A 23,278-nucleotide genomic window follows, 5' to 3' on the forward strand; every position below is an offset into this window, starting at 1 on the left:
TCTTTGGAAAAATTTGTGCAAATCTACTGTGTCTTTTATGCATGGATTCATCTTTGCAAGCAGAATCAAAGATTCATCTTTGCAAGCAGGATCAAGCTGTTCTTTGTTTCACTTCTGCACTTCTGAAAGGTTAACATGAGTTAATACAGGGGTGACAAAGTCGTTTTTTTTCACGAGCCGTATTGTAGTCATAGCTTCTTTCGGAGGGCCATTATGACAACCCAAATAAATGTATGAGCACCTCATATTATATACAGTAAAAGCTACAAAACAAACTGACAAATAACTCGTTTTCAAATCAGACGAGTAAAAACTGGTCAAATATATAAAAAAAAAGAGATTATGAAAAGTGAAGACAATTTGCAATTCTAGTAATGACACGAATTTGATGCACAATTTGTCTTCGTGGGCCACATAAAATGATGTGGTGGGCCGTATCTGGCCCCCGGGCCTTGAGTTTGATACCTGTGAGTTAATACCTTGCTTCATAACAATGAGAGAGAGAGAGAGAGAGAGAGAGAGAGAGAGAGAGAGAGAGAGAGAGAGAGAGAGAGAGAGAGAGAGAGAGAGAGAGAGAGAGGAAATAAAAGTCAACACTATGTAAATACTGCAGCCAATAAATACTTTCCTGTCACTGACAGCATCAGTGGGCGTTCATTTGTGACGTCACATTACGCGTCAAAGCCTATCGGCTTTGCTACTTCCTGTTTCTTGGTGTAAGATGGAACTCTTACAACCAAAAGAACCGATGCAATTCTGAGCAACTGTTTAGATTTCTAATCGGGATTTTTTAGGTTACCTTAAAATTACGTGTCTTGTTTTTCTTGTGGATCAGAACGGTGAGTGAGCGGCTGTCCACAACAGTATTATTTACTCAGAGCGGATTGCAACCATGATGGCGTCGAGCTACAACGCTAAGGAAGAGGACGGCCATCACTCAGGGCCCTCTAATCATGGTGGCGCTGGGGCAGTTAAAAGCAAGAAACCGGACAATACTGCATTTAAACAACAAAGACTACCTGCTTGGCAGCCCATCTTGACAGCTGGAACTGTACTCCCCGCTTTCTTCGTCATCGGTCTCATCTTCATCCCCATTGGCATCGGCCTGTATGTTACGTCAAACAACATCAAGGAGTTTGAGGTTGGTCCAGCTTTTCTTACAACCTTCTTCTGGTCATTTTGTGACGTCCAGGCAGCTGTAGCGTCATTTAACCACAATGTCATCGCAATCGGCCACGTAAGGCCAACAGAAAAGATCATAAATGCCGAGCATATGGCATGCTACTTTCGTTAGCTCGTTCGGTTGACACTACAACATACAGTACAGAAAATGTCAACAACAAATTGATGTTGAGGTTCATTGTCAGAAAAAAAGCGGAAATGATGTCTTGTGCTTAATTAGATTCATGAATTCATCTTTGTAAACAAGCTCAAGCTGTTCTATTTGTTTCCAGTTACAAAAGGTTAACAGTAGTAGTTAATGTCTTACCAAAGGAGCAGCCACATTGTTTCATGAAAGCCTGAGTATAAACAATCATACACGTACCGATACAAATCAGAATTTTAAATATGCAGCTTTACATGCTCAGCAGGCTTGAGACTGACAATTTTCAAGCAGCTCAGTCTACACCAACTTCTTAAGTTGGTTTTAAGAGTATGTGACTTATTTGCACATTTCCTTTTTTTTGTTTTAGGATAGAGCAAGGCCATGTATGCTGATTCAAAGATGTCTTAATTGGTGTATCATACGTAGTTTGGAGTCAAATGTACAGTGGCTTGAATTATATAGCATACAATCAATATAATTATTTGAATTGCTATGCTTTTCATTTTCAGATTGATTACACCGGTGTGGACGTGTCAAGCCCATGCTATAACTGTGCAAAAAACTACAGCTGGGACAATCCGGCACCTTGCTTTTGCTCTGTGAATTTCACTTTGGAGCAGCCATTTGAGGTGTGTCCTACCTACCCGTACTCCTCATGCACTCTGCATACACTCAATGAATAATAAATACACGTTTCAGTGCAATATTGATAGTATTGCTTGGTGAGTGACATTAAGTGCGGGGTGGACAGAAAATCTCCATTAGCATCCAATTTTAGCTCAAGTAACGATTGATTACTCAAATTTTAGTGCAGGGGAGAAGTGACCAGAATCTACCTTTTAATCTTTACATCCAATAACAGTTTGTTTTTCCTCCCCTTCCAGAGCAACGTCTTTATGTACTATGGCTTATCAAACTTCTATCAGAATCACAGACGCTATGTGAAATCCAGGGATGACAGCCAACTGAATGGGGATCGTTCTGCTTTGACGGTATGGCTTTAAAGACGTTCCATTCCATTCTGCAGAGATGTTTATCAAATAATAAAACTGATTGCCTCATAGAATCCTAGCAAGGAATGTGAGCCTTACCGTACCAGCGAAGGCCAGCCCATTGCTCCTTGCGGGGCCATAGCCAACAGCCTCTTCAATGGTAAAAACAAAGGAGCAGTATGCCCGCAACACATACTCTAAAAACAATCTATATGTTTTCTTTTGCAGACTCTTTGGTTCTATATCATATTGAATCCAATGGCACCAGAATTAGAATCCCCCTGGTAAAGAAAGGCATTGCTTGGTGGACAGACAAGCATGTGAAGTTTAGGAATCCTGGTGGGAATCCTAATCTTACCAATGCTTTTCAAGGTAATTCTATCAAGTACGGCATGAAAAGTCAAGCGTTTTTCTCCGCTCTCAATTGCTACAGGCGTACTATTTTGGTCGTTTTATTTCTCAGGTACTAACAAGCCGGTGAACTGGAGAAAGCCAGTGTTTGAGTTGGACCCGGATGACCGTGATAACAACGGCTTCATCAATGAGGACTTCATTGTGTGGATGCGCACAGCCGCCTTACCCACTTTCCGCAAGCTCTACAGGATCATCCAGAAGAAGTCGAGCGCAACCCCAACGCTAGCTAGCGGCAGATACACCTTGGACATCACCTACAGTATCCTTTTGTAGTCTGATCAGCACAGTTGCAAACATTAGCCAGTTTGCGTGTTGTAAGGTGGGTTAATATTATGTACTGCTGTGGGCCAAGTTTTCTTTTAATCTATTTTCCAAAAATCTCCAGTCACATTTCCTTCATGCGGTGTGATCAGATTACCCTGTCCTGAGCTTTGAAGGTCGCAAGCGAATGATCTTGAGCACCATCTCCTGGATGGGAGGGAAGAACCCATTCCTGGGCATCGCCTACATCACCGTGGGCTCCATTTGCTTCTCCCTGGGTGTGGTTCTGCTCATCATCCACCATAAATATGACTCACGCAACAGTAGCGCAGATATTCAGAATTAGATCCCGCCTGCCGAGCGTCCATTGTGGACTGCTTGACGGTTTTCGGCGCAAATACACTGGTCATCTGTAAACGTATGTTTGTGCAAGAGCAGTCCCATATTGTCTGTATCAAAAGCTGTGTTTGGAAATAACAGAGTCTTGACTGCTTCAAGTTGGCTGCTGCGAATGTCATTTTGTGTTTTTATTTTTTTAAATGTGCTATTTATGTATATATCAAAGTATGTGTTGTATCTTAGCACAGCTTTGCGAATGGCTTAATTATTGAAGGGCATGTCTATTATATGTCAGCTTTTGTCCATGTCATGTATGACAAAATATCCTGCTAATGAATGTACTATTACATTGTATTGACCTCATACCTCTAGGTTTAAGATGTTGAAAATGAGGAAAAAAAACTGTTCTCATTTTCTAGGTTTGAGGTGTTCAAAATGAGAAAAACCTTTTTCTGGTGCATCATCAAACTTGGTAAACATTGTTAGTAAGAAGTATGCCCTCATCATGACCAATTACAAATAATCTCAGCTCGCTTTCCACTTTTCATAAATGTACAAAAACTGAATCTGATTATTTATGCATGCAACAAACTTACACTCCATTGTTAAATGACTCGAGTTTTCTGTGTGGTTGATAAATGGTAAGGGTTGTTCTGTTAAATTACATTGCACAATTATATCAGTGTTGACCAAATGATTTGCACTTAACCTTTATTTTGTCCAAAGTTCGGCTTAGTTAGGCTCCAGCTCATCCTGAATAAGATTAAATGGTAAAAAAAAGAATAGCGGTGCGACCTGACCTCACGCTCACACCTTTCAGAATTTCCACCTGTTTTAGTACACTTTTGTTAAAATGTGGAGTCTTTTGTGAAATTGAAATGAGTGGGCTTTTACAAGGTTAACAGATTCCAATTAAAGAATTTGTCAATGTCTGGGGTTTTGTATTTTATTTCCACATTCCACTATTTCATCTATTCACAAGTGCGGTTGCTGCAGGATTAAGATAGACAATTTTATTTTCAAATGTGAATAAAATCACTAGGGGCAAACCTGTAACCCTGACTAGATGAATGATAGTCACTCAGCTATTATTGAGTATACTGTACTTGGTTTGTAGACTGCTCATAAATGTTTACCACACATGGTAATATTGGAAGTTATATTGTTTATAATTGTTTTGCATCTTGAAGAAATTCTTTCATATTGGGCGTTTGCTGTAAATCTATTGTCTTTGTAATAACAGCAATTGGCCAGCAGATGTCCCTATTTTGCATATATTGGAAACTTTGTTGGAAACTTCTGCGCTGTCAATTTTTCAATCTAAACAGTTACTGAGCCATTGCAACCAATCCAGTCGTTAAAGTTAACTCAAAATTAGGTAGCCTAGTTAAAAACATATTGGGATATTAGTCATAGTAGGCTACCCAATGGGCTTGCTATAAGAGAGGTCACTGCAAGGATGACTTTTGTTTACAACACTTCTCATAAAACAAAAGCACTATATGCAATTAATGTGTCCCTTTATCAATTTCTCCGGCTTCCTCCGTAAAAGCATGGATGCGTTAGGTGAAAACTCTTAATTGCCAAAAAGTGTGAATACAAGTGTGCTTGTGTGTGCCCTGTGGATTTCCAAAACGTGCTGTACCATGTTATAAATGGTAATCGTCACCATCAAGTCTTCCAAAGCTTTGAAGGCACCATCAAGTTACAGACAAGGGTACAGTGCAAACTCTTTCTACATTTTTGAAATATTTTCCTGTAAATTTGGGTGGTGCGAGTTAATAGTTAATAACACTGGCGAGTATGTGTTTTATGTTGAACCAGCTTTCACTCTTTAATCCTGTTTGAACAGGATGGCAGTACTTATTCATCAGAAGGGTGGATCAAATATCTGATCCACAAAACTCCCTAAGTGAGACTTGATGGGTCATGTCTGATAAGAAGAAAAGACAAGGAAAAAAACACACACATTTAAAGTCCAATTTGTAATCAGATCCCAAATCTGATGTATCAAATGAAAACACCAAATCCTCCAATCAACCCTTTGCCCAATCTTACACACAGTACACCAAAATCATTCTAGTACTCCATCTTATTCCCTCTTGCCATTAAAACGACACACATCATCTTTCTGTATTTTATGTTTGTAAAAAAAAACTGTTAAAAATTCATGCTAAAGCTGTATTTTTGCATGTAGAAAATTCCTCCAGCAATTCTCATGCAGTTTTCAGTTTTGAGCTCCAGAGAGCACCAAAGAACAACCAGTCAGTAACACAATACGGGAACGGCGCCTGATGAAGTCCTTGAACTTTTCTTAAATACACTGACATTTTCAAAAATGTCCAAATTTCTGTGAAACCCAAATAATGAGCTAAACGCTCTTCATTTGATGACATCAGTGTTGATGCTTAAAAGCATTCTGACCATATTAGGTTCAGGCAATGAATCACAAGGAGCCTGTCGGTTTCTTTCCCCAGAGCAAACAATTTGACTCATCACTTGATACATATCCAAATAAATTGTATTTCTTAGTTCGCACAACCCCCGCAGTGTCGTCTGGCCAAACTACTGTGAGGTCACGTTGGCGCTGGAAACTCAATAAACCGCCAGACCAATGGAATTTGAAGGAAAAAATGTAATTTCCAAGGAACCGCGTGGTCCCAGCAGGGGGACATATATCAAGTAACAGGCGGGGGAAAGTCGTCAGAGAGCAAAATTATGGTAAATTGAGAGTTGGGAACTGCCCCCCTATTAAGAAGCCGGTGGTGGAGAGAATCTTCCCACTTGGAAGGAAGTTTTTCCTCCTTGGACATCTGCTGGTGGAGCGCGCAGGAGGCAGAGAGGAAAGAAGGTGCGCACAAGGAGGCTTCACCCAAGGCACATTCGAATTCTCATCTTTTCATCTTTTGGCTTCTTCAATAGGTGAGCCGTCCAACTTTATACTTTTATTGACTTTTTCGACAGTTAATTGACTGATAGAGTTCTCGTTTTTTTTCCATTATTTTTTTTATTTGCAAATAATTTTGATTTTTTGACAACTCTCAATCCGTCTATCCATCAATCTAGCTATTATTTTTTTATTTGCAAATAATTTTGAAAATATTTTGACAACTCTCTATCTATCTATCTATCTATCTATCTATCTATCTATCTATCTATCTATCTATCTATCTATCTATCTATCTATCTATCTATCTATCTATCTATCTATCTATCTATCTGTCATGGACAGCTATAATTTACGATTATCGAATCTTTTGTAGATGAAAAATAGAAGAAGGGCCAAATTAGTGATTTGGCCCCTCAAAGTTAACAGTTAAATTGATTTTGAGGCAGCAAAATGTATCCTGCATGTTTATTTTGTGTACATTTCTATCCAATTTAAAAAAAGATATATTGTACAACAAATACTACCAGTCTATTAATTTAACGCTGATGCATCTGTGATAACCACCAAGAGGATCGTACATAATTGAAGACTACTGCCCATTGGTGTAGATGGGGTTTTTGTTTTTTGTCAATTTATGGCAGCTGGGCTGCAGCTTTTAAATTCAACTGAAGACTTCCGGTGTTTTAAGTAAAGTGGTTTAAGACCTTCAAATTAATAAACGGCACATCTCATGAATATCTTAACTCTCGAGTCTTTGGCTGCATCCTTTGTGCTAATAACCTGCAGCTGACTGTTTATACCAAACTACTTCCATTCTTGACCGCTTTAAGCAGCTAATTAAATACATCCATAGCATGCAATATATAAACGCAACACACGGGGCGCTGTTGCCCTAGACTAACTCTAAATCCCTGGCTCTTATCCAGACCCATTGATGCCCTGCTAACCCCCAAGGTCTAAAAATGAAGAAAGGGCTGTGTCTGGCCACAGCTGCCTTGTTTGCAGCTCTGATATCCTCCATCGATGCTCAAGGTAAACCAAGCACACCCGTCAGTCACTCGAATGAGACACACTTTACCCTTTCTCTCTCTTTTACTCCTCCCTCTCTTCTTATCTCCAGTTGTTAGTGTTGCAAGGAGATAGATCTTTATTTGAATGTCATTGATTATATGACAATGTGTAACGGTGAAGTCAATAAAGTTGTTGTTATTCTATGTGTATGCTTGACTGCGTGACCCACGGCTATTATTTAAATGCCGTGACTCAATATTGAATCACATTAAGGCTGCGATTCAAATGATTTTTAACTATTCATAGCAAATGTTACAATATGGCAAATAGTAGCAAATCAACAGCAAAAAAAAAAATGTATTCCATTTCCAACTTGTAATTAAATGTCTTAAAACAGCAGGGCAAACACTGATGTCATCAGATTTTATTGCTTAGTGCTTCACCATTAAATATCTTTGTATGTCTGCTATTTTCCATGGTGACATTTGCTGAATCCTAATAGGACACTGGAAAAAATGATTAGACACTAGTAAAATCAGTAACGCTCAGTGGATTAAAGTCATCATATAATGTTGAAAATTAATCAGTATGGTTTACAAAACATCAAGCTCGACTAACCATCACGATTTTATTTCAATTTATTAAACTGCATTGATGATAGAAATTAGATGTGACATTTATTCTGTGTAAAGTTAGATTATGAATGGTATTTTCCTGTACACGCAATGTAATTCGTTATTGGATGTGAAGTTCGACAACGAAAAGTAACTTACGACTCAAATACGTTATCAAAAAGTTCGTCAAATATGGTATGGAAAACGTTGTCATTTTTTCCTTCCCTATAAAGCTTTCTGGCAGCGTGAGTGGAGTCTAAGCTCTCTTCTCATATATCACCACTGCACGAATGGAAAGATGAAATAGGAGAATAGCAAATGAATCCTCAGACAGCAATGAGACAAACAAAGAGCCTTTCTTGACCTCCTTTGCGGGCTTTTACAAAAACGCTGACTTTGCGAAATGTATGGAAAACGAATATGCGGTAATGTTTAATGTCAGCACATGTTGCTGAATGACTTTGGCATTTTCCCCTGCCTCCATGGGAGGGTCGTTGTTCCTTCCCCTTCTCCCTGGTCTCCCTTTCTGGCAGTAGCTCAAACCAGGGTGGCTGGCTGCCTGGAGACTGAGGTTACTCAGAGAACAGTAGCCAGACTCAGAGCGGGTGTCCTTTATTAGAAACTGATGGGACAGAACGCCAACAGCCACAAGTTCCTAAAAACACACCAGAGACCACCTTTGGTCCTCAAGTGTATTTAAACTCCAGGAAAAGAAACTATATACATCAACTGAAGACTTCCCTAAACAATTTTTATTGAGCCATTTCCTGAACACACACACACACATTATTCACACCTTCATACCATTGTTGGAGCAGTGAACTCGTGGAGAATTGAGTGCCGACACGTTCCATCGGGGCTCCTTGAGTTTATAAGACAGGTTGGTGATCCTCCAATCCCAGTTTTTTACCTATTTGATGACCTCCTGTTCATCATCTGCCTTTGCATTCAGTGTATACCCAAACTATGGCTTCCTTCCCCAAAATGTATTTTACAATGATATCCATGGAAAACTCTTATTAATAGCTACCATGCGGTCTCGTGTAGAAACGCTCTCCTGATTTCTAAAATTGTTTGCATGTTTATTTGTTTTAAATTAGTCATATTACTCCAGTACAGATAGTTTTAATAAGTAATTCTAGTTTATTGATGATGATTTATTTACTCACTCACCGCCATATTGGCACATATCTGATATTAATTATAAGATAAGCCGTTGTTTATAAAGACAGCTAATGTGAATGCCAGATTAAATATTAAGCACTTTGAGAGGAATTTTACGCATGCAAATTTTCATAGACTCTTAATACTCGTTTATTAACAGTGAACTACATCGTAGGTTTTTAGTTTGGGAATATCATTGTAAAATATATTTGTCATCTGTCTGTGTGGCCCCAACTGTACATGGAGAAGCAAGTCCATCAAAGTTGTCAAGCTGAACAACTTTCACATGTACATGATGCATGATCCGAAAATTGCCTTCTTTCCCAATATACTGTATGTCCTTTAATTTTTTTTTTAGACTATGTATATATTGCACATGTAAAAAACATGTTGATGCTGATGTGGAAAAAGTACACAAGAGTCTCATGTGACAAATTGTGTATTCTTTTTTAAAAGGTTTGCAATGGATATGTGCCACTGGTTTTTTGAACCAAATAAACAAAATGGAATATGTTTATATACTGTGTGTATATAAAACATATAGTGTTCAATTGCATTTAGACTTCAGTATGGCATCTTGAGTTCCATTGTATAATCAGTAACTTGTAGTTGAGTTGTGTTTTTGTCATGCTGGGATCAACGTTTGTGGTTTAAGTGGTCGTTGCATGCGTTGTGATGACTGCACTCAGCATGTTATTTGGATGGTTCACGTTCATGTTTGCACTATGGTTATGTTTGAGTCGTGCACATGTTATGTTTGCCAGTGCTTGAGTTGTTGGCCTCCGTGGTTGGACAACTCAAACAAATGCCATTTTTACTCCGAAATGGCTTCTCACACTGTTTCTGGTTGTTGTCACATTTCTGTACTTGTCACGTGACACATGGGCATCAATGCTTTGTGTCTATTTCCCAACAACGAAAAAAAGCTCACTTCAACCGTGAAGTGTTTGTCGTTGGGATTCATGTGAATGCTTGACTAGAAATTCCATCTTATATTTGATCAAAAATATTACCATTAACATACATAACTACTATAAGTAATTGTGTTTAATACTGAATCATCTGTTTTCCAGTGGATCCCCCCTCGGACTTGAACTTTAAAATTCTAAATGAGAACACAGTGGAAATGTCTTGGGTAAGGCCCTCGACAAGAATAGAAGGCTTCAGAGTACAAATTACTTCAGAAGCAGGTGAGTAAAGACCGCATACCTTGGGATCATTTAATCCGACAACACAACCTAACATTCGATTTGTTGTTTTATCTCTTATGCAGATGAACCAACAAGAGATTTCGCCCTTAATTCTTATACTACGTCCACATCAATCACTAACCTGACCCCTGATTTGGACTACTCAGTGTCCATCAATTCCTATTATGGATCTGAGGAGAGTATTCCCATCTTTGGTCGACTCACAAGTAAGTGATTTTTTTGGGGAAAAGTGGATGCACCAACATATACCGTATTTTCCAGACTATAAGGCGCACCGGACTATAAGGCGCACCATTAATGCATCATGTCAGATTTTTAATTCAAATCAAATCATTCTCCATTTTATCTTTTTTATTTCAACTTCAGACGCAACAAATTACTTTATAATCACAAAATAATGATTCATAGTCTTTTTGATTCATGATTCATAGTCTTCAGCGGGCCACTTATGATTGATTTCATGACACAATGCTTCGGGCTAGTTCAGATTTAGGAATTTGGTCCACATATAAGGCGCACCGGACTATAAGGCGCACTGTCGGCTTATGAGAAAATTTTAGGATTTTAGGTGCGCCTTATAGTCCGGAAAATACGGTAGTACTGAATGTGCAAGCAGCTGGTTCTGATTGTGTTGACTTGTTTTTATGACGTGTTGATTTTCTTTGCCTGTTGAGAAAATATTGCAAGAGGACCGAGACAACAATGGGTTCTGTTGACTGTCTAAGTGTTTCTGTCTTTCAGTCCAATCCAGTAACTCCACTGGACGAGTTCGAAGGCCACCGTCAGATGCAATAAGTGAGTGTTTTTTTCAAGTGCCAACACAAATATTTTCAGCGCTTCTTCATCGTCTCGCTTCTTTCTCAAATCATGACAGTCGTCATTGTACGTTCCCCCCCCCGGAATAATTTTGTCATTTTAACTTCTGGGTAATGAGTGCATAACGTTCTTGACAGTGGTTGGGAAGGCATTGATTCCGTTAATTAACAGCAGTTGCCACATTACGCAAAAAAGGAAAAGAAGGCTTCAGGCTTCACGGTAGGAGACAAGGTTTCTTTTGTGCGTCATGGAGGGGGAAGAGAGCAGGAAGGGGAGGGTGACCCAGGAATGACACATTCATTGTACCCCGTAGAAAGCGGCAACGTCCGACAAAGTACGTCATAGGGATTTAAACATCTTGAACATCCCCCCACCTGTTGATTCTTTTGGAAACCACTTCCAGATTTCACTTTGACTTGTTCATAGCTAAGCACTCACTGTCTTTCACAGTACCAACATTTGGTCAGAGAATTTCTGATGAAAAAAAAGAAGGACACATTTGGAATGAATTAAACCAATTTGAATATCATGTGTACCTTCAAGATTGTCAGAAATTATAACAGGCAAACATTATTCTAACAGAAAATACAATCCACTACAAACAGCCATGCGGAATTTTAAAAAGTGAAGATTGCAGCTGGGACTTTTGGTAAATATTTGGTCCACACGGCTACTTCAGGGTGGAATGACTATACCAAACCCACTCTTTGGCACACACATATTTCCTTTGGTGTCAGGATCCACTTCGGAAGAAAATAGTCAGTTTAAAAATGTTTACACTAATTCCTAGGTTAGGTCAGTTTAAATTCTGCAATAAAACTCTGACACACTTCTACTCTTTGTTTCTACAGAGTGCTCAGTCAGTGCCATTGCAGATTTGGTTTTTCTGGTTGACGGCTCATGGAGCGTGGGCAGAGACAACTTTAAGCACATCCGTAGTTTTATCGCTAGCCTGGCTGGAGCCTTTGACATCGGCGAGGATAAAACTCGAGTGGCAGTGGTACAATACAGTACGGATACTCGCACAGAGTTCCCTCTGACACGTTACACCAGGAGAGGAGATCTGATCCAAGCCATCAACTCACTTCCATACAAGGGAGGAAATACGATGACAGGTGAGGAGCTCCTCAGTCAATTTCACATAAGAATGAAGTAAGACGAATACAGAATGTTCTTGATACCTTTGTCTTTAGGTGATGCCATTGAGTACTTGCTACAAAACATCTTTACCGAGGAAACTGGATCCAGGAAAGTTTTTCCAAAGATAGCCATGATCATCACTGATGGAAAATCTCAGGATCCAGTGGAGGAGCATGCTAGAAGACTTAGGAATATTGGAGTGGAAATATTTGTCCTAGGTATGTGTTTCATAACGGGAATTTTTATTTTGCTCTCCCATGTGTCCTATCGGCATGTTCTTGGAAACTTCCTGACTTTCCACTCATGGTCCATTGTAAGAGTGATATCATAAATGATTCATTTTTTTATTTCTCTTTATCCATCGCAGGTATCAAAGGTGCAGATGATGTTGAACTTAGAGAAATGGCTTCCACTCCGTACGACAAACATGTGTACAATGTAGCCAATTTTGATATGATCCAAGATGTCGAGAGAAAGATCATCTCAGAAGTGTGCTCTGGTGTTGATGAGCAGCTCAGCGTTCTCGTTAGCGGTGAAGAAAGTAGGTCCCGCATTCTGCTTATAAAATGCAGTGCTGGAAAGTTATTGCAGTGTCCGAGTTGCTGATTTTTTTTTTTCGTCTGGTTCATAGTGGTGGAGCCGGCGTCCAACTTGCAAGTGACGGAAATTGCATCAAAGTCAATGAGGGTGACGTGGGATGCTTCACAGGGATATGTCACAGGATATAAGCTTGTCCTGGTTCCCATGTTGCCTGGCATTAGTCGTCAAGAATTGTACATAAGCGTGATGCAGAACTCCATCAATGTTCGTGATCTCGCTCCTGATACCGTGTACGAGATAAGCCTATATGCCCTCAAGGGTTTGACACCGAGTGAACCCGTCATGGTTACGGAGAAGACACAGCCCGTCAAAGTGAGAACAGGTGAGAAGATTTGTGTGATTTATTGTCATTCTTGATGTTATTTTGTCTTTAACTCGATTGTACGTGCTGTCATTCTAGAATGCTCGCTGGGAGTGGATGTGCAGGCTGACGTGGTTCTGCTGGTGGACGGTTCATACAGTATTGGATTACAAAATTTCGCCAAAGTCCGTGCCTTCTTGGAGGTACTGGTCAATTCCTTTGACGTTGGCCCCAACAAGGTCCAGCTTAGTTTGGTCCAGTACAGTCGAGATCCACACACTGAGTTTGCGCTCAACAGCCATCATGACATTAACGCCGTTGTCAAAGCTGTCCGTACTTTCCCTTACCGTGGAGGTTCCACCAACACTGGCAAGGCTATGGCCTACGTGAAGGACAAGATCTTTAATACCAACCGTGGTGCGAGAGACAATGTCCCCCGTGTCATGGTGCTGATCACGGATGGAAAATCATCAGACTCTTTTAAGGACGCAGCAACCAACCTGAGAAATAATGATGTGGAAATCTTTGCTGTGGGTGTGAAAGACGCAGTGAGGTCAGAGCTGGAAGCAATCGCCAATGAACCATCAGACACTCACGTCTATGAGGTGGAAGACTTTGATGCCTTCCAGAGGATTTCTAAAGAACTTACCCAGTCCATCTGTTTGAGGATTGAACAGGAACTTCTCAAGATTAAAAAGAAGAGTAAGTTGCAATACAAATAACCTGAGACCATGAAGCATGCTGTTGTACAACTAAATAAATACATTCCATAGTGGAGAACAATAAGTATATTTAGTACGCTATTGTCCACTTACTATGTATATTATTATCTCTTCTTAGGTCTGCTTCCACCTGAAAACTTGGAATTCTCTGAGATTACCTCCCGCAGCTTCCGCACAACGTGGACTGCACCTATTTCCGATGTTTTGGGTTACCTGGTGCGATTCCGTAAGGCTGAAGATGTTACCGGAGACTATGTTACAATGGCAGTTCCCCGTGAGACGACTACTGCTATTCTGCCACATCTTACGCCCCTCACTACATATGAGGTCAATGTCTTTGGGCAATATGATAAGGGGGATAGTTTCCCTTTGACTGGTGAAGAAACTACCCTTGAAGGTAAGATATTTATCTTTATCTGGAGGGTTTGGTAAACTTGTAATTACCAATCATTTGGAATTACTTACTCAAGATCCAAATGTATTCGTTGTTCATTTATGATAGCTACACCTTTACCATATATGTGTTTTACCTTTCCAGAGAAAGGGAGGGTACGGAACTTACGAGTTACGGAGGAAACTACGAGCAGTTTCAGGGTATCTTGGAAACCTGCTCCAGGATCGGTTCTCAGATACCGCCTGACGTACGTCCCACTTAGTGGTGCTGGGGAAATATTGGAGGCCCAAACTATAGGAGATGAGACTACCATTGTTCTTGAGGAACTTTTCCCCATCACCACCTATCGTGTGTCTGTGTCGGCTGAGTACATCACAGGCTTGGGGGATGAAATGCAAGTGGATGGTACAACCAAAGAAGGTGAGCAAAGAACAGAATTACAACAATGATGACTCTAAGAACTTGTCTTCCTGCGCAATGAATACTGATTATATATATTTCATTTTTGTTTGTCCTCAGTAATTGGTTCTCCTCGAAACCTCCGGGTGTTTGATGAAACCATCAATACCATGAGACTAACATGGGAGGCTGCTCCAGGAAATGTTCTCCAATACATCATTGCCTATAAACCTGCCGAGGCAGGCGAGAGGAGAGAAGTCACTATCAGAGGAGATACAACCGAGGCTTTGCTTCAGAACCTCCAACCAGATACTGAATATGAGCTGTTTGTCAGCGCACGTTATACTTCGGCTTTGGGTGATCCTCTTCTTGGTACAGGAACAACATTAGAAGGTAAGAAGGAGTTTCACCTCATTATTTGGCACAGATTGTAGGTTTGATGAGGAGGAAATCTGTGGGTGTATGGGGAGGAGGAGGGGATGATCGTAAATCATCCTGGTTTGTCTGCAAATTGTCCTCCATGTATGGCAGGTATGCATGGTATGAAAATATTTGTATACAGTAACCTTCAGATGCAGTTAAATATGCTAAAAGGGTTTTTGAGAGTGCAAGTTCTCCATCATTCCCAGAGAGTGTTGGAGCCTAACACGTTAAGAAAGGAGGTCAAATAAAATAAGATTAATTTAAAACAGAATGACAGAGGTGTTGTGGCATTATGAACAACAAGGAAGGCTTTGTCTCCAGCAGAGAAGAATGTCAGTTCCATTAAAATGTGGATTAAAATAAAGGTAGTGGGGGGAAAAAATCCGTGTTCTGCCGGTGAGAACAGTCATCATAGTTCTCTGCTCTGACACATGCAACAGAGGCTTCATTGTTGTTGATCTAAAGTGAGAAGGCAAATGTTTACAATTATGAGACTTTATTGAAATTGATATCCAAAGTCATCACATCATAAATTCGATGTGAATTAAGATTTATAAAATAAAATTAAACTATCCTGGCCCTGCAATAAATGATCTCAGCCTTCAGCTATTGATGACATTCCGTTCTCAACCAATGGCTCAACAATGTAAACATTTCATATTTATAGACCACAATCATGTTGTTCCAGCCCAGATGACATTAGGTGTGGTTTCATTTTGTCGAATGTTTAATGTCAACAAAATTCCCTTTGTATTTTCCATCCTGACCAAAATGATGTCAAATATGTGCCATCACTAGCTGCACACCCCCATAGGAAAAGGCCCGATGACAAAGCATTTTGTTTAGGCGGCTCTATTAAGCTGTCATGATCTCAGCACGCTCTGAACACTGATCTCATTGTGTTCAGAGGTCATTTGCTTTGAGTGACCCTCCCTGGGAAGTCCGTGTAGGTGGGTTATACAAAGCATGCACTTATGGCTAAGCCCATATGGCGTTAGCCAACACAGAAGCCACTGGGTAGGCAGAATTGTTACTCTGAAATGTCTGAGAGCGAAGCACATTCCCCAGGTGCAGCAGGAAATGGAATATGCCATTCAACCTTGAACAAAGACACTTATTTACTTATGAGGCGGTACGTCTGTCCATAATGGAAGATGTCACCAATGGGAACATCCGATAGATGCTGGGTGGGTCAAAGGACTTCCAAGTTTTTGAGAGAGTGAAGATAAATAGAAAGTAGTGTTACATTTAGCCTGCACGTATTTCGGAAGGACAACATTGTTGCCTTTCACAAATAAAAAAAAGTTTTGTTTCTCTTATTTACTATATAATATTGTTGTTATAAGTTTCTTTTTATCTACATGTACAATATATGCAGAGCTGCAATATGACTTCCAACTTAGAGAAAGGGAGGACTTGACAAGTCAGAGCTTGTTGCTGAACTTAGTCCAGAGCTCAGTGGCCAAATGGAATTTTAAAATAATGAAGATAATTATCAGTGCATGAGATAGTGCGGGTGCATTTTTGTGGTTGCTTTTTATTTGTTGTTATAATGAGCTTTGGGAATCTCTGGTTACAAATGTAAATGTTATTCCAGCACACACCCAACAGGGAAAACTCTTTTGATATTCTTGAGTTGCATCAGATCAGATTTTATCAATGCGGGTACGGTTTTTGTGCAAATGTATCTGGGTTTTTGTTTTTTTTCACAAGGTTTTTATTTGAAATTAGCACTTATATAATGAGGACAATGGGTTGAAGGCATTATGCAAAATATGTGTTGAATGTTTTTATTAGCATACAATTGCTCCCGGTGTTCCCGGGAATGCCCATAATTTGATTATGTTTTTATTAGCATACAATTCCTCCCGGTGTTACCGGGAATGCCCATAATTTGATTTAGGCTAGCTGTCTTGCAGGTTTAGCTTTTCACAGTGGAAAAAGTCAGCCTGAGTTTATGCTAAATCTGTGAACCATGTGTTTCATGCATGCGTGCTTTACCTTTTGGAGTGGCCCCTTCGCTTGTGTGCAAACGTTGAAAAGTGGGCCACCGTCTGCAAAAGCAATCATTCCGTTCCTTCCCTTCGCCTACGGTTCACACACAGCCCGAACAGTCAATCAAATTTATCTTTTGCCATTTATTTGGCAAAGACTTTCCAGGTGTTTGGATGCTCTGGCTAGAGTTTGTGCAGCCTTGACTTTTCATGGTCCTCAAACTCTGGAACTCTTTATCTCTGAAGTCTAATCTCAAGGTGCAGATCATTCTGCTTGGCTGGAACATCTTCTGCTGTTATTTCGGTTCAGATCGCTTTCCAAGCCGTCAGTAATGGTTGGATGGGATGCTAAGAAGGAGAAATAAATTTGACACAGGGACTGCTTCTTTTGCTGGGAATCACAGCTCATATATTTTCTTTTCAATGGGATATGAGAATGATTGACAGCGACCACCTACCACAAATAATCCGATAAAGGCATTAAAAAAAATCATCATGGGGCACTTGGTTGTTCTGGTTTCTCAAAGTTTCAGCCAGGTGGGAGTGGTGAGAGTCTCGACACAGGCTCACCACTCTTAGCATCTGGCTGCTTCTCATGAAACACCACCAACAAAATCCCCAAGCTGTAAAATAAGTGAGGACATGAGGTAGTGCAACATCTGCAATTGTGGTATTGTGGATCATGTTCTTTTTTTTTTTCAATGGAAAATTAAAGTGCTACAAGGAGAGGTGCAGCTACGGAATTTGTGATTAGGTTAGAAGATTTTTCCCAACGGTCTTTAATTATAAAAGGAGAAGGTCATGGTGTTGTATAAGAGATGATGATGGTTTATTTTTTGGAGTGAACGTTGATACTGCCGAATCCCCCTTAGTCATTATTTTCTATCTTTGTGCAACATGAGAGGGAATAAAGCATACTCGAAAATGCATCCAGCTATATTTGATTTTTGTTGGTGTTTAAATATTTCTCTCAATTTCTCCACAGAACTTGGCTCACCCAGAGATCTAGTGACCAAAGATCCCACAGACACCACTTTTATTGTATCTTGGGTTGCGGCCCCGGGTAAGGTCCGTCAGTACCGGATCACCTGGCAGTCTATGTCGGAGTCTGGGGAAAAGAGAATTCCAGGAGAGTTGACATCCACGATTCTGGATGGTCTCACACCAGAGACACGTTATCAGGTGTCTGTGTATGCTGTTTATGGTCACGGTGCAGGTCAACCATTAGCTGGAGAGGAAACCACAGATAGTAAGTCGATTATTTTTACTCCCTCTGTTCCACTTATTCTCAAGTCAATGTTTTTAACTTGTTTCTCATGAGCTATGAGTTTCTCCTTGTTTTGAAAGTACCACAATAAGCAAAGCTATTTCAAACACTCATCAGCTTCTCATATAGTATTTGTAGCCGTCATGAATATTTTCTCGAATGTTTCTTTGCCTTTTTCTGCTATGAGCAAGTCCTGTTAACCTCACAGGCATCCGTTACAAAGAAAACAAGCTACACATAATCAATCATATAACAAAGTAGATATCCAGATGAAAGACTGAGCCATGCTAATGTTTAGTTTATTTTCAATCAAGACAGCCATGGCGCTTATGTTTCCAAAGGTGCATCGGAAACACAAGCTGTTAAGCACACACTTAGCGCACATTAGAATCTAAACTTGGTCTGTATTTTCCATCAGACTATCCATTTATCTTTCCCCCGTTTTAACCGCAGAGGTTTTTTGTTTTTCTTCCTCATAGTCTCGGATGCTGCAAGAGTGATCGGTGTCTCAGAGGAGACGGAGAAGAGCATGAAGGTGACATGGCAGCCAGCACCTGGAAATGTGGTCAACTACCGTGTTACTTATAAACCGCAGTCTGGAGGGCGCCAGCTGGCAGCCAAAGTCCCCGGTGGCAATACCACTACCGTGTTGAGACGCCTTACTCCCCTCACCACCTATGACATCATTGTCGTGCCAGTATATCGTTCCGGAGAGGGCAAAGCAAGACAAGGCGCAGGAACAACATGTAAGTTGGCCTTTAACCTCATACTCTATTTTTATCTCCACATGTTTATCGCATTTAAATGAAAGACACTGCATTGTTCAAGTTGGTATTACCCTCGCTACTTCGCGTTTCGTTTATCGCGGCTTCACTACAACGTGGATTTTTTTTTCCCAAATTAAAAAATCATTTAAAAGTCAAAATAAAATTTCTAAATTGAGGAAATATGTGTCTAACCTTTAGGACAATGTAGTATTGCTCCAAATGTTCGTTTACATTCCTTTAGAAGTCCGTTTTCGCGTTAGCACGATCGCGAATTGGCATCTTTCCGCTAACTCGTTAGCCTGCCCAGTACTTCTTGTTGGTGACCGTACTTCGCGGATTTCACTTATCGCGGGTGGTTTTTAGAACCAATTACCCGCGATAAATGAGGGATTACTGTACACCTGAAATGTATTGCCATTCGGGTTGAGCATTTCTGCAACAAAAGACAATTGGATAACTATCTCTGTATGATTTAATATGGGATACGAATCAGGAATGATTCATTTAAAATTGGAACAATTTGATTCGGTGGGATTATATAAAATATATGTACTATACCTGATACACACACACATACTCAACGCTTTAAATTGTTAGGAATAAACTCACATACTGAACGCTTTAAATTGTTAATAATAAACACAGGTGTGTCTGTAAATGGGAATAGTTTGTCTGTGCGCCCTGCGATCAGGTGTACCCCGCCCTCTGCCCGAAGGCATCTGGGATAGGCTCTAGCACGCTCGCGACCCCAGTGAGGATAATCCATTCCGATATGCGCACACCTATTTTCGGATTCCATTTTCGTCATGGCCTTAATTGCTCCACCGTCAACGTAACACTAACACAAAATCATGTTCAATAAAAAAAAGAATTTATTGCTCCGTTTTATTACCCATCAAAGCATGTGTTAACAAGTACGACAAGAGAAAATCCTTTAACAGTTACAAAAGCTAATGACTGTGTTTACATCATCTTCCCAAACTGTACTTGAAAGGTCTAAGAGCCACAAGTGATCTTGAGAAAGAGGAGAAAATCTAAATATTTGTACCGCTTTCCCTACTAGTGACCCCCTATAAAGGTCCTAGGAATCTCCAGACTTCAGAACCAACAAAAACCAGTTTCCGCGTAACATGGGACCCTGCACCTGGTCAGGTGAAAGGTTACAAAGTGATTTTCCACCCTAAAGAGGATGAGATTGACCTGGGAGAGCTTGTAGTTGGCCCCTATGACAACACCGTGGTACTGGAGGAGTTAAGGTAGTGTTGCATTTTTTTACGTTCATCACTTTTAAAGAACCATCTCGTGTATTTTGTATGACACCATGATTTCTTTGTATTTCTAGAGCTGACACAGAATACAAAGTGAATGTGTTTGGCGTGTTTGAGGGAGGAGAAAGTATGCCTTTGGCTGGAGAAGAGAAAACCACACTCACAAGTGGACCCGAGCCACCTCCTATTGAACTACCAGGTGACTTTACTTAATGTTCCACTACATGACATTGTAGTGAAAGAAAAACCACTAATTCGCATCTACAGTAGTGCCACATCAATCAAGAATTTCCTGCTGTCTGCAGTGAGTCATTTTGGGGTTGCACCTAAAATTTCCAGTCCAAGTGCAGACTCGACTCGAACATATTTCATTTATTTTTGGTTTAAAAATGGTTTATTGCTTTTGGGGTCAGAGGGCATCATACAAATATGAGCACTGTAAAAGAAAACTGACATGTGAAGAGTATGAAAGGCCATTTTGACCGGGCCATTTCTAATAAGGAGACAGATCTGGCTTCAAAGCATCTGAATGGCTAAAAATGAATCTATTCAGTCAGATAGCAGGAATTTTCTTTTTGCACATGAAATAGTTTTATATGTGTTTTCCATTTGTGTCACATTTCTGTTTGTTTGATATCTGCCTGTTTGTTGTGAGATTTTTCCATTTGTTGGGGGGTGCGGCGGCTGTAAATCAAATATGTAACCTGTGTTCAGTTCCAGACAGTGGCAGTTAGTGCAACATCTGCCTGTGCCAGTTGCACATCTGCAGTCTCCTTTTAGGTGCTGAGGATTCCAGCGCACAGTTGGAAAACAACATTTGAACATTACCTGGCTGCTAAGGAGGGCAAGGGAGTTCCTTCAGCCTTTGATATGTCATGGGCTATTATGACTTTATTCTCCTGATTTGCCCGTGGGATGAACACACAGATGAAAAAAAAAAAAACCACAGCCAGGAAAGAAACTGCCCTGACACGCAACATGACGAGAGGACAATAATTACAACACCTGGAAAATAAATGTTCCCTGCAAAAAAAAATCCTCAGAGAAAGATGAAAGAAATATTAACCACTTTTATTGTCTACTTGTGAAGATGTTAGCATTTTTCAGTGTTATGTTTGAATGTGTTCTACAAATATTTTCTCATTTCTTTCTTTTCTTTACCACTTCCGTATCTTAACTCTCTTTACATTTTGAAAAATAACATGATCGTGCACGTGCAGTTGCATCTCATGTCATCCAATGAAGACACTAAACTCTTTGCTCTGTCAGATGTGATGTGTAAGACCAGTGCGCAGGCTGACATCGTGCTTCTTGTCGATGGCTCCTGGAGTATCGGACGTCTTAACTTTAAGACGATCCGTTCTTTCATCGCTCGCATGGTTGGAGTCTTTGACATCGGCCCCAATAGAGTCCAGATTGGTGAGTGTATCCAGCAGATTACCATATTTTCCTCACTATAAGGCGCACCTTCAATGAATGGCCCATTTTAAAACTTTGTCCATATATAAGGCGCACCGGATTATAAGGCGCACCTTCAATGAATGGCCCATTTTAAAACTTTGTCCATATATAAGATATATACATTTGGCCCGCGGGCTGGACTTTGGACACGCCTGCTGTAGTGGCTCAATATTGGTCCATATATAAGGCGCACCTGATTATAAGGCGCACTGTCGACTTTTGAGAAAATTTGAGGTTTTTAGGTGCGCCTTATAGTGCGGAAAATACGGTACCTATTTTCCCCAAAAAGCCATTTTGAAGTTGTGTGTGTTTGTCTCAATACATTTTTTCCATTATTTAGGTCTTGCTCAGTACAGCGGAGACCCGAAGACTGAATGGCATTTGGATGCTCACCCAACCAGGGAATCCCTCTTGGATGCAATCTCTAACCTTCCCTACAAGGGTGGAAACACCTTGACAGGTACTTTAATTTATCAAGCTAAAAAAAGAGCAATTAGGAAATGTTTTGATACACAACATCAATCCTACAGGTCTGGCTTTGAACTACTTGCTCCAGAACAATTTCAAAGAAAACGTTGGCATGCGACCCAATGCCCGCAAAATTGGTGTGTTGATCACTGATGGCAAGTCCCAGGATGACGTCAATGTCAACTCTCAGAGACTGCGCGAAGAGGGCATTGAGCTTTACGCCATTGGTAAACACATTTCGATACAATAATAGCTGCATGCTATTATGATCGTAGCTCACTTCTATCTTGGATTTCAGGTGTAAAAAACGCTGATGAGAATGAGCTGAGGTCCATTGCAACGGATCCCGATGACATTCACATGTACAACGTGGCTGACTTCTCCTTCCTGCTAGACATTGTGGACAAGCTCACTGACAACCTTTGTAACAGTGTAAAAGGACCAGGTGTGTATTAGTTTTTATCATCAAATTCGCTTTAGGAGTTACAACAAATGCAGATTTTTATACTGATGTTGTATCATGATAAGGTTGTTTCAAAGCATACAATTATACCCCTTGTTTTAATTTAATTAATTACATAACTTTGGGAGCAGTATAGGGGAGGGGCTTATATGTTCCAATATGTTTGTGCCACATTGCACATAGCAAGCTTCATAAAAGTATGCTTGCATGAGTTCAGGATTGGCCTTATGAGCTTTGACTTCAACTCCATAAAACACCTTAGGGATAAAGGAAAACAGATTATGAGCCAAGACCTCTCATCCAACATCAGCGATCTCTGACCTCAGATGTTCTTCTGGATGAGTTCAAAAAGATTCTCACGGACACATTCCAAAATCTTGCAGAAAGAATGGAAGCTGCTGTATTGGGAGAAACAATTCAGTTTATTTTTCCATTTTCAGTTCCTGTAAATTGTGTAATGGCCAAAAAATCCCATTACTTTAGTTAAAATAGGGTCAAGTCAAGTCAAGTCAAGTCAAGTCAAGTCAAGTTTATTTGTATAGCCCTAAATCACAAGCAGTCTCAAAGGGCTT

At 40.2% G+C, this 23,278-nt stretch overlaps 2 protein-coding genes across 51 annotated transcripts in view; both read left to right on the plus strand.

Annotated features, from left to right (window-relative positions):
• The first annotated feature begins 672 nt into the window (after positions 1–672).
• Positions 673–4,266, plus strand: LOC119116410 (cell cycle control protein 50A-like). Its single transcript, XM_037241741.1, has 7 exons — positions 673–1,141; positions 1,837–1,956; positions 2,212–2,319; positions 2,392–2,479; positions 2,548–2,691; positions 2,783–2,992; positions 3,147–4,266. Exons 1-7 carry the CDS (start codon positions 893–895, stop codon positions 3,338–3,340), a joined length of 1,113 nt encoding a protein of 370 aa, XP_037097636.1. The 5' UTR covers positions 673–892; the 3' UTR covers positions 3,341–4,266.
• A 1,772-nt stretch (positions 4,267–6,038) lies between these two features.
• Positions 6,039–23,278, plus strand: part of col12a1a (collagen, type XII, alpha 1a) — a 48,586-nt gene continuing 31,346 nt past the window's right edge. For 46 of the 50 annotated variants that reach the window (XM_037242132.1, XM_037242136.1, XM_037242135.1 and 43 more), the window contains exons 1-21: positions 6,040–6,255; positions 7,150–7,255; positions 10,086–10,202; positions 10,286–10,429; positions 10,965–11,018; positions 11,891–12,154; positions 12,233–12,397; positions 12,547–12,720; positions 12,811–13,101; positions 13,180–13,782; positions 13,921–14,199; positions 14,341–14,616; positions 14,716–14,988; positions 17,998–18,261; positions 18,759–19,025; positions 20,110–20,302; positions 20,389–20,513; positions 21,584–21,733; positions 22,116–22,235; positions 22,306–22,470; positions 22,542–22,688. In XM_037242132.1, the coding sequence (XP_037098027.1) occupies positions 7,186–7,255; positions 10,086–10,202; positions 10,286–10,429; positions 10,965–11,018; positions 11,891–12,154; positions 12,233–12,397; positions 12,547–12,720; positions 12,811–13,101; positions 13,180–13,782; positions 13,921–14,199; positions 14,341–14,616; positions 14,716–14,988; positions 17,998–18,261; positions 18,759–19,025; positions 20,110–20,302; positions 20,389–20,513; positions 21,584–21,733; positions 22,116–22,235; positions 22,306–22,470; positions 22,542–22,688 (4,141 nt within the window). In that variant the 5' untranslated portion in view covers positions 6,040–6,255; positions 7,150–7,185. Of the gene's footprint in view, positions 6,256–7,149; positions 7,256–10,085; positions 10,203–10,285; positions 10,430–10,964; positions 11,019–11,890; positions 12,155–12,232; positions 12,398–12,546; positions 12,721–12,810; positions 13,102–13,179; positions 13,783–13,920; positions 14,200–14,340; positions 14,617–14,715; positions 14,989–17,997; positions 18,262–18,758; positions 19,026–20,109; positions 20,303–20,388; positions 20,514–21,583; positions 21,734–22,115; positions 22,236–22,305; positions 22,471–22,541; positions 22,689–23,278 lie in introns of all 50 variants that reach the window. The other 4 variants (XM_037242173.1, XM_037242172.1, XM_037242183.1 and 1 more) reach the window with 3 other exon arrangements.

This window comes from Syngnathus acus, chromosome 22 (assembly GCF_901709675.1).
Source record: "Syngnathus acus chromosome 22, fSynAcu1.2, whole genome shotgun sequence".
Classification (NCBI taxonomy): Eukaryota; Metazoa; Chordata; class Actinopteri; order Syngnathiformes; family Syngnathidae; genus Syngnathus; species Syngnathus acus.

Coding starts and splice junctions, on each gene's coding strand:
- LOC119116410 (XM_037241741.1), top strand. CDS start 893: ATGATGGCGTCGAGCTACAACGCTAAGGAAGAGGACGGCCATCACTCA. Junction 1,957..2,211: donor CTTTGGAGCAGCCATTTGAG/GTGTGTCCTACC, acceptor CTCCCCTTCCAG/AGCAACGTCTTTATGTACTA. Junction 2,993..3,146: donor CACCTTGGACATCACCTACA/GTATCCTTTTGT, acceptor CGGTGTGATCAG/ATTACCCTGTCCTGAGCTTT.